The sequence below is a fragment of the Dromaius novaehollandiae genome, chromosome 14, assembly GCF_036370855.1.
Source record: "Dromaius novaehollandiae isolate bDroNov1 chromosome 14, bDroNov1.hap1, whole genome shotgun sequence".
Classification (NCBI taxonomy): Eukaryota; Metazoa; Chordata; class Aves; order Casuariiformes; family Dromaiidae; genus Dromaius; species Dromaius novaehollandiae.
Window position 1 is genome coordinate 6,331,733 of NC_088111.1, and position 10,281 is coordinate 6,342,013.

Here is a 10,281-nt window from a genome sequence, read left to right on the forward strand (position 1 = left end):
GAACAAGATTAGAAGGACTGGCACAGGCCAGAATCATGTGGTAGGAGTGTTAATTCAGTTTAACAAGTTTAAACCTAATCCCCCAGTGTTCTCCTCTGATCTCAGGGTTTCAGGGCAACGTGGTTCCAAAATGCTCTTGGAGAAGCTAGGAAAGGAGGCTTAGATCAAGTTAAGAGCAACAACAGGAGCTCAGCCTAGAGTCACCTAGAGAAATAAAAGAAGAATTGTAAGCAGAGTGCAGAGGATGACTTATGCAGGACATCTCTTACAGAGACAGCAAAGAGAGCAGGAAAATGGCATTGATTTCCTTATGGGATATTCAAACCTTATTTTCCAGATGAAGCTTAAAAAGTTCATAACTTATCCACTTTTCTTGATGATCATCTTTTTGGATAGAAATAGGAGATAAGCACCAGCAAAATAAGAGACTGCTTTATTTTAATGCCATTTATTTTAATGCCATTTTCTTCAGTATATAATTGTATTTTTTTCCTAAGAGTACATTGTATTGCCCATCAAATGTACAATTCAATTATCACAAACTTCAGTTCATTACTTAGAATGGTACTTGTAAACAATTTCAGTACTTTTTCATTTATTGTGTTGGTTCACAAAATTCTTTATGCATTCAATTGAAATTAACTTTAATTTAAACCTCAGCTTTAACCGACTCAACATTTTGTAGGCTTCTGAAATGTTAAACCTGCCTCCAAAAGAAAATATTTATTCTATTACTCTCTAGAGATAGGAACAGATATAGTAAATTCTGCAAGTTTTAAGAAATGGAGATAACTAGGATTTGCAGATAAACACTGAAATATTTCTAAGTACAAATTCCTGGAGCACGTACGCAAGCTTCACAAAATCTTTCAAATCACGACTCTTCATCAGTCTGTTTCCAGTCTTGAAAATGTCGCATATGTCGTACATAAGTTGCTCAATAAGGCTTCCAGTTTCCTAAAATCCCACACTTTTTCAGAAACAGTAACTGAATCAGGTTAGTGTAGGCAGATGAAGACAGGGATCTCAGAGCTTATACGTACTGCTGAAGGAGATCTGTTTACATTCTTTTGCCTTGTCATGGTATGTCTTTACGCAGGCCTGGCACGTATGATCAATATGTTGTTCATTCTTTGTTGTGATTTACAACACAATTAATGTTTTATGTTCTAAACTTCAGCACAGGAGAGCATTTTAATTTTGACTAGATGATGACAAAAAAATTTAATGTACTGTGAAAGAGGAAGTATTCGGATACCAGGCACTTCCACCATGCCAATCTTCAGCATCCATAAAGAACTTAAAAATCAGACTGGGGCACTCTTCACCTAATATTCAAAAGTAATTTGTAATACCCCAGATCCTTTTGCTATTGTTTCATTTGCAAAGCAAAGAGACTCCCACTTCATTGGGAGATGCCTGAACATTTCCACATATTTAAGTTCAGCAAAACGATTATCTCCTGTAATTCTGAAACTTCTGTTACACAACCCTCAAAATCAAATCATGACTTTTCTACTGCATACTTTGCTGTTATTTATGCAGTATATGAACTAAAAGCAAATATTTATTCTCATTTTCCACTGCGTGCACTGACTGATATCTCCCAAAGTTAACAGTAGCATTATCAACTGCAAATGATGATACATTGTCAAAGTTGAAAACGTTTGATTGTACGCATCTTACATTTTCAGATATTCCCAGTGCAATCTCATAACTGTCTTGAACATAATGAGACAATGGATTTTTCCTCTTTCAACTGTATAATAATGAACAACTATTAGAAACACTTTATTATTTGCAGAGTTTTAGGGATCAGTGGCTACAGAGAAAATATGCCCTTTTCAACCAAATTTTTAATTGTTTTCTCAGTTGAAAGAGGTGCTAATATATTGCTGGCAGTGCACAAAGCATTTGTCTCATCAAGATACATCATTTTTACTATGGGTGAATTCTAGAAAACAACACTATTTAATTTGTTGTCACAATTAAGTGATTTATACAACCGACTACACTATTAGTATTATACTAATACCCTGATATTCTCTGGTTGCTTCTGCAAAAGCTTTGGTGTCATTTTCCGTATTTTCACACATCTTAGCAGAAAGGGTAATATGAATTCTGTTCTTAGAAGCTAGGCTACAATTATTTTTATGATCCACTCCATTTGCATGCTATCTTTTGTCTGACAGACCACCACGAGCAGCTGAGAAATTCCTGCATAAACTACCGTGAGCTTTATGGTGATTAATGCTGTCTTTTCTGATCCGTAGAAAATAATTTCTTCAGCCATTCCAGAAATGCAACGCTTCTGTTGTTCGTGGGGTGGATCTGTTGATGGATGATACCATCCACAGGCGCTGTCATGGTCATGATCAATGCAGGGCTGCTACTTGACAAACAAAAATTATGTAAACGGGGCTCAAACTCAATCCTGGATCGTGATGACTCTCTCTGCTCTGTACCCCCTGGCTACAGTGCCCAGTACAGCCAGCTGTTATCTTATGATAAATATCGAGGATAAAATTATCATTAGACAGTAACAAATTGAGTTCACGAGGTAATCCTGACTCTTTTAGGTAGCTGGTGCTCTTTTAGCTCTTTTAGGTAGACTGGAGCTATTCTGGAGATATAGCTCACATATTTCAAAAATGTCATTTTCATTTCAGTGACTGTTGAAGTCATTTCTGGATACCTTTTGCTAGGAAATGCAGGATCCACTGGTTTTAAAGGTACTGAATATAAGTAAACGACATATGGAGCAAACACCCAGGAAATTGCTTTCAGTGAAGTCTTTGTGTAGCTGTGACTTGCCTCACTTCTGCCAGGTGCTGCAATCTCAGCAGTAGCCCCCTTCTGAAACTCCCCCCCAGCATCAAGGCAGCCCATTTCTCATCCCAGTCCCGTGGGTCTGAACTCCTTCTTCCCCAATCTGCACAGCAGCTCAGAAAACACAAATGACACAGCACAACAAAGTCATGTAAGGGCTGGAGTACTCCTCTATTTATAGACTGCTAGAACTGAAAGAAAATTTCCAAAGAGCTCTAGTCAAATTACTACTTAGATGCTTCCAGGCCCAGACAGGGCACGCTGGCTTACTGCCATGTTTCGAAACCCTACCCTGTAGATTGAGCTTGTGCACCACACATGGGCACTTCTTATTTGCACAGACAATAATGGCCATTATTTCCTGCAAATGCAGGAAAATGAGGCAACAGCATGAATTGACAGTCTCAGGTATGCAACCACATTCAGGATTTCAATTTCAGATGGGCACCTAAGGGCAGTCTGAAGGCTATATAGAAAGGGAACAATTTGGTTTTGAGCTTTGTGTTTAGTTTTTGTTAAAAGACTGGGTTTTTTTCAGGCTGAATTCTACCCCGAAAACAAGGTTTAATCAACAGATAAAATAGCTTAGAGTGGATCTGCAATGCCTGACTGACTGGCTTAGCCCTCCTCTTACTCACACAACAAATGAATGAAATAGATGTCCCATACAACGCGAGATGTGTGGACAACTTAAGGACAAAGCAAAGCTCTTAGACTGGTCTCTTAGAGTCAGAGATGATATTATTCATTATCCTAGGGAGCACAGAAGAGGCCCCAATGCACAAAAGAGCAAGAAACCCCTCACCTTCCCTCAAAGTATGGCACATCAGGTGAGAGCCTCAGAGATTTAACTCTGAAATTGCTGCTCCACACTCACCTAACCCTGGATGTGTCCAGCTCCTCAGCTGCTCACAGTTTGACCTCAGGCTTCCTTGGAAGCCCAACGTCCTGTTTCTGTCCATGTGCAGAAACTGTTCAGTTCTGGTCCTGCTTGGCAGTCCCATATCTATGTCAGGCACAAACCTCACTGGCATCTAGAAACTCAGAGACACTTAGAACAGCTGGTTTCTGCCCTGGCAGGCTTTGTTCTTGCCTAGAGAGAGCCAGGTTCAAAGCTGCGTTTCTGCTCTGCATGGAGCAGTGACAAAGCAGCTCCGTGCTGCCCGCAGAGAGCCAGCCAGGGAGACCAGAGTGCTGGGCTGCAGCTAGGCTTTGGGAACAGCCTCGGGTGTGCTCCTCCGTTTCCCTAAGAGTAGCGTTTTCTGAACACAGCCACTCTCAGACTCCATTTAAATGCAGCGGGAACTGCTTGAAAACCCCATGGGATGAATTTCTGTCATCCCTCCTTCGTCTTTGAAACAACAGCTCCATGGAGAGAGTCCTCACGTCCGAAGCGGGAGGCACAGCGACCCCACACCACCCACATCCCCCGACCTTTTTGCGGTATTAATAAGAGGAAGAGGAGCACTCTGCTGTTCTCTGGCCAGAGGGAAGACAGCTCTGCTTCACGTAACTGATTTACAACACAGGCCAAAATAATTCCCAAGCAGCTCCTGCATCAGGGAGCAAACTAATTCCTTTCCTCTCTCCTTGGTTGCGCAGAACAGAGCCTGGCTGCACCTGAGGTTCCAGCTCGTAGTCTATATTCTGCATCATAAAAGATACAAGAGAGAAATCTAAACTAGAGAAGTAATAACCTGTAAACTAATAAACCAACCCAGCACTTTGATAGCTAGGCACTCCCAAGAGCAGGGATTATTAATGGATGTCCTGAAACACTGTGTGTCTAGTTTTCGAGAGAAGTGGGAAACATTTCTAATGCTCTGCGGACCTTATGTATTTTCTCTATAAAATCACTTCAGATAAATACTATTATTATAAAAAGCAGCCTCCTCCTAGTCTACACACAAAGGCACTTAAGCACTTTAAAAAGAAGAGTGGTAAGAAACTGCTCAAATAAATAATAATAAAGGTATAAAACTGCAGTATTATGGGCAGTTTTCCTTGTCAAAGTATTGGGCTGCAAAGTCATTGATTTTCTGCAGTAATTGAGATCGTGACGTGCACATGACTTAGATTTCTTTCGCAGTAAGTGCATGAGAATGGAAGAAGCGATCCCGGACTCCTGCAGAATCTCCAGCCAAAGATTTGATGGCCTCTGAATTGTTGGTCTCTGCTCTTTTTTCCCTCTGACCATAAAATGGGATATATTAATAATTTCCTATGTCAAAAGAGAGTTTATGAAGCTAAATGCAATAATGTTTGCAATGTGATTAGGGATCTCTGGATGAAAAGCACCATAGATAACCAGAGCACAGGTACAGATATATGTTCTCCTCAGACAGAAAATGATCAGAAACAGGTGGCAAGCAGACAGACCTCAAGGGAAAGGTCCTGTTATCTGCAATGGAGCATTCTTAAATTTCTATGTTCTGCCTGAGTCACGTGGACAATAGGAGCCTTCTCCTTAGTAACAGCTCATATACATTTTTAATGTATTTATTTTTGGTGATGAAGATTCAGTGTTCAGTTGCCTCCTGCTGTCTGCTTGATGCAGTCAGTTTGCTATACCCTACCTCAGCTCCATGCCAAAACGAGATTTCCAGTTGATTGAAGGTGTTAAAAATAACTCTTTGGTCCCAGACTAATGAACAACACTGAAGTACAGGCAGCGGAGCTCTTTCCATCTCAGTCTGAACTCGAGCGGACCCTCTTCATCCTCCTGCCATATGAAAAATAGAAGGGAGATTGGAAAGGATGGCAGGAATAATCTGGCCCTTTGTATTTCTTGAAGTAAAATTATTCCCCAGAGAAGGTACAGTAGGAATAAACATCTCGAAGAGCCAGGAGGCTTTAGTGACTAGAGCTGCCATTATCTCCATCAAAGAGGCAAAGCCTCAGATGACGATGGTAAGCAAGAAAGGGCAATGTTGGTTTTTCACAGTGCTGGAAAACAGTATTTGCCAGATTGCAAGGAGTGCCAAAAAGGTATCAAGCCTCTCTATTTGTATTAACCACAAGAATAACCTGCAATGCTGAAAGCAGTTCCACGGACCTCTGCTGCTCTCTAATGGTGCCTTAAAGCATTCCCAGCACAAAGCTTATGTGCGCTTCCCAGAATCATAGCTACAAGTTTTAAAGCTTTTAATGCAAAACCAAAAGAAACTACACAGTCTTTAAAAATGGTTATCTGAACAGACGACCTAAAATTCAGGGTGCCACTGCTGCAGCCAGAACGGGGATGTTTTATGTATGGTAGAAAGAAGGTAAAGTAGAACTAGTAAATAGAAATGAAGGTTTGGAGCATATTTTAGATGTGTTATACACAGTAATTGCAAAGGTGCAGAAAATCGCACAGCTCTAAGAAATGCCAATTTCCAGCGCTTTTGATAATTTGGCCAAAATTGCTATCCATGACTCCTTCAAAGAAAGACGGAATGAAAAAAATCTTGCAGTAAGCACTGGATTAACTGTACGCCACTAACAGAAGCTAATGGTTGTATGTTACTTATAGATACAAGTATTTTGTCCTCACATAAAACACGTTTATGTCCCGCCACGGCACAGGCGAGCAGCGGCCACGCTTTGGTCAAGCCGCACGCGCCGTTCGAGGAACCGGGCACGGCACGGTGGAGCAGCGCCTCGGCGCCGTCGCTTTTCCCGGCAGAGGTGCAGCACGGAGGCCAAGAGGCAGCTCTGACCCGACGAGCAGCCCGGCCCTTTCCTCCGCCGCTGCCAAAACCAGCTTTATCCGAGGGGGAAGCGTGCCGCGGGGCCGGGAGGCCGCCGCGCTCCCCGAGGGCCCCGGCGCCCCGCGAGCAGGCCGCACCGCCCGCGGCGGGAGGCGCTTCTGAGGCGGGAACGGGGGGAAACACGGGATTAAAGCGCGCTGCCTCCCGCCGCACCGAGCGGCCCCAGCTCGGCCTGGCCCGAGGCGGCAGGTTTCAGTCAGGGGCGGCCGCGGCCGGGGTGAATTTCCTGCTGCGCAGCGAGGGCGGGCGGCGGAGCGCGGAGGCCCCGAAGGGCAGCGCGGCCCCCCCCCAGCGCGGCGGCCATGTCGGCGGAGGGAGGGGAAAGAGGCGCCGCTTCCGCCGCGGCGGGGCGGGCGCAGCGCAGGCGGCGGTGGGTAGGGGCGGCCGCGGGGCGGCGGAGGCCGCGGGCGGTCCCCGCGCACGCAGCAGCGGCGGCGCCGGGGCCCGGTCTCCCCCTCCATCGGCCCGCGCTGCCCGCGGCGGTGCGGGGGGAGGGCAGCGGGCTGCGGGGGCGGCGGGAGGGCCGCAGCGAGGCCTCAAAGGAGCTCGTTGGTGCGGGGTAGATTCAGTTCTGCAGCGGGGGTGGCTGAATTTCCCCCCTGAGTGCAGACGCGGGGTGTCTGCGCTTGTATCTACGCCAACACGCTGCTCCCGACACCTCTGGGTGCCCCTCGCGCTGCTAAATCAGCTTAACCGCTGTGTCCCAGCAAGCGCCGGGCTCACGCTCTCGATATCGTGTGTTTTTAACCCAGTGCTGTTGCAGGTTGCGCAGGCATGGCGGCGAGCCCGGTGGTGACGTCGAGGCAGCGGGCGGCCGTGGTGCGGGGCGTCCCCACGGAGGTGGTGTGCACGGCCTTCTCCAACGCCGTCCTCGTCGTGGCGACGCAGTACGGCAAGATGGGCACGCTCGTCTACCTGGACCCCGGCCGCGCCGGCGGTGGCCTCAGCCGGCCCGCGCTGGCCACCAGAGTGCTGCTGGGCCAGGACGAGGTAAAGACCCGCGCGCCGGCCCCGGGGCGGCCGGGCTCCTGGGTGCTGGTGGCCCACGGCGCTGCAGAATGGTAAAATTAACTTAAAAACCTTCCCTGTGCCAAGGGGGTTGATCCAAAAAAATGCGCATGTTTGCTCTTTAACGTAGCAAAAGTTTAGCTAACTGTGCTCTGTGTGTTTTGTGGATCTGCTTTCCGTATCCTACAGGATATGGAGTGCTTGGCCGTGTTTACAGTAGGTGTGATACGGCTCCTGTTGATTTAAGAGCAAACATACACCCCTTGATAACCTTTTTCGGGCTTCTCTTCCAATCGGTTTTCCTTTCCCAGACCCTTTTCTCCCCCTGCTTCACTGTGCCAGCCCCATAATGGACTTTAGTTGCCCTCTCCCAAGTGTGCCTGCCAGCACCTGCCCTTGATAAAGTTTAATTTGTTTTGCTTCAGCAAAATGAGTTTTTATCGACCATTTCGCAAGGCTGGAGAGAAAACAAAAGAAAACATATTTTGCAAAGCATCAACTAGTCAAGCATTAAACAAAAAGTTACAGAGCTACAGGATTATGAGGTTTTCCATCAGGGTTGGAGCTGTCAAATGTAACTTCCTAACCTTAACTAGAAAAACTCTAGCAGCACAAGTTCCTGATTCTGTCTGCAGCTTCTCTTTATGGAGTTCTCTTTCTTCAGTAATAGCCTTCCTTCTTTGGATGAGAGATGCTTTGCTTTCCCTGGTGTGATGTCTGCTAATTCAAAAAAACCCCCAAAACTCCAGCCTGCCCCAAGCTGTTCGTGCGTGTTTTATTGGAAACAGGAGGTGCCTTAATTTACTTTGTTGCACAGTATTGTTAAATAATTTTAGCAAGTTATTCAATTTAAACTTTAAGAAAAGGCTTTTTACTCGTTAGCTAACTTCTTGGTTTTCATTTGGGATGGTGCAAATTCCAACCCATGCTGGTAGCTAAAATCAAGCAAACTAATCCTTCAGGTAAAATGCATAAGAGCATGTGTGTAAATGAAACCTGGACAAGCTCTATGTTCTTGTTAAAGAAACCCCATTAAGAAGATTATATCCCTTTTCTTCCCTCCTTTAGCCTCACTGCTTATTTCTCATTGTCATTATTCTATTAAAATCCAAAACAAAATGGATTTTACACGTGGTGTCGAAACCCTGTGTATGTAACAGGGTCTGTAAGAATTGCTAAAATAAGGCAGTTTTTTTCAGAAGAACATGCTCGGTTCAGCAGTAAATTTTTAAATAAAAATAGAACTTAGGGACTTATTAAATTAGTTTATGATGGGAATAGAAGTGTTTGGATCTATGGCATTTCATATAATTTGATATTTGGTGGTGTAGTTTGAGTGGGAGGATTAGCAGAAGGAAAAAATCTCCGTACTGGCCTTCCAGGTTTTCCAAACTGATGCAAAACTCCATTCAAGTGCAGCTCCAGTTAAATTGTTTCAGGGTGGTTTGGGTGGCTACCGCTCATGGGCCCAAACTGTTCCATTTTAAGCTAGCTGAGAACGTGCTTTCTAAAATGTCTAAAATGTCAATTGGCTTTGCTGACCAGCCAGACTGCACGTCTGTTTCGAATCATGTTTAAACTATTCGGCAAAGTGAATGCTAGGACCGAGTCCAGTATAGACAGGTTCTCAACGTACTTCATGAACAAGTCATTGCAGGGCTTCTTGTCTGTTAACTAATGTGGGAGGTTTCTCCCAAATCTAATGGTGTGTATCCATATACTCTTGCTTTTCAGCCCCTCGTCCATGTTTGTGCCAAAAACCTGGTGGCGTTTGTGTCTCAAGAAGCTGGGAACAAACCTGTTCTTCTCGCCATGGCTTTAAAGGATAAGACCATGGAAGGAATACAGGCTCTACGGGAAGTGATCCGAAGTTGCCAAGTGTGGTGAAGTTGTGCCATCTGGATTCAAGGAAATGATCTTGAGTCCATGACTCATCACCACTTTTTTAAAAGGACAAAAAATGAAAATGATGGAATGTCTTTGTGTTGGTTTTGGACATGCTGAGGAATTTCATGAATTTTTCTCTACTGTGTAGAACATTTGTGGGTTTTGTTACTGTGACAGGTTTGCAGTCCATACAGCCAGTGATTAGATGAGAACAATTGTCTCAACATACAAGAGAAATTTTATTTTTATCACATCAGGTGGGATGTATATTTGGAAAACTGCACAGCTCTGCATTTGTGTCCTGATAAGTGATAGATTCCAAACTCTGTAACTACAAAACACTGTACTGCAAAGGGGAAACACCCAGTGCAGAGCGAATAAAAGACACATTGATGAATCCTAATTTTACCATTTTTCTTTTTTGCTGTGCGAAAATCACTTCGGTTGAAATATAAGCCTCAGTCACATATCAACAGCAACTGCATAATGGGAAAGATTTTCTTGCCTGTTTTTTAAGGAAATGAGTCCTATATGACTGCTTTTATGCTTATGTCAGTCCCATTCTAATGTATTCTGAACCCACTCCAATTTCAGTCAGATCTTAAAGAGAGGTAGATAATTACACTCTGCAAGTCTCATGAAAGCTGACGTCAGGGTAGAAGAGAGGAAACCGAATCAGTGGTGAGGAAAAAGACAAAATCTCGGCTGTTTATACATTATATAGTACCAGCCCATCTGAGAGTCAGCACAGGCACAGCTCTGGACCATCTGCAATGTGCTGCCCCTCTCCTGATGTACCTGTCGC

General features: G+C 44.6%; 1 protein-coding gene and 1 long non-coding RNA gene across 4 annotated transcripts; one reads left to right on the top strand and one right to left on the bottom strand.

The window, feature by feature from the left end:
- Positions 1-578: 578 nt before the first annotated feature.
- On the bottom strand, positions 579-6,494 carry LOC135329924 (uncharacterized). Its single transcript, XR_010391578.1, has 2 exons — positions 6,365-6,494; positions 579-5,551 (listed from the first exon to the last, which is right to left on the bottom strand). It is a non-coding gene; the product is annotated as an uncharacterized LOC135329924 (long non-coding RNA).
- Positions 6,495-6,668: 174 nt separating this feature from the next.
- Positions 6,669-9,879, top strand: PSMG3 (proteasome assembly chaperone 3). 3 transcript variants are annotated; one of them, XM_064520198.1, is made up of 3 exons: positions 6,669-6,798; positions 7,345-7,642; positions 9,324-9,458. In XM_064520198.1, exons 2-3 carry the CDS (start codon positions 7,356-7,358, stop codon positions 9,409-9,411), a joined length of 375 nt encoding a protein of 124 aa, XP_064376268.1. In that variant the 5' UTR covers positions 6,669-6,798; positions 7,345-7,355; the 3' UTR covers positions 9,412-9,458. The 3 variants fall into 3 exon arrangements, with proteins under 3 accessions (XP_064376268.1, XP_064376267.1, XP_064376265.1); XM_064520197.1 differs by having other exon boundaries at positions 6,706-6,798; positions 7,334-7,642; XM_064520195.1 differs by lacking the exon at positions 6,669-6,798 and adding an exon at positions 6,864-6,951 and having other exon boundaries at positions 7,334-7,571; positions 9,324-9,879.
- Positions 9,880-10,281: the final 402 nt, after the last annotated feature.

Excerpts from the sequence above, each read along its gene's own strand:
- PSMG3 (XM_064520195.1), top strand. The coding sequence starts at position 6,884 with ATGTCGGCGGAGGGAGGGGAAAGAGGCGCCGCTTCCGCCGCGGCGGGG. Across the intron at positions 6,952-7,333 it reads CGGGCGCAGCGCAGGCGGCG|TGCTGTTGCAGGTTGCGCAG; the intron begins GTGGGTAGGGGC and ends TTTTTAACCCAG. Across the intron at positions 7,572-9,323 it reads TGCTGCTGGGCCAGGACGAG|CCCCTCGTCCATGTTTGTGC; the intron begins GTAAAGACCCGC and ends CTTGCTTTTCAG.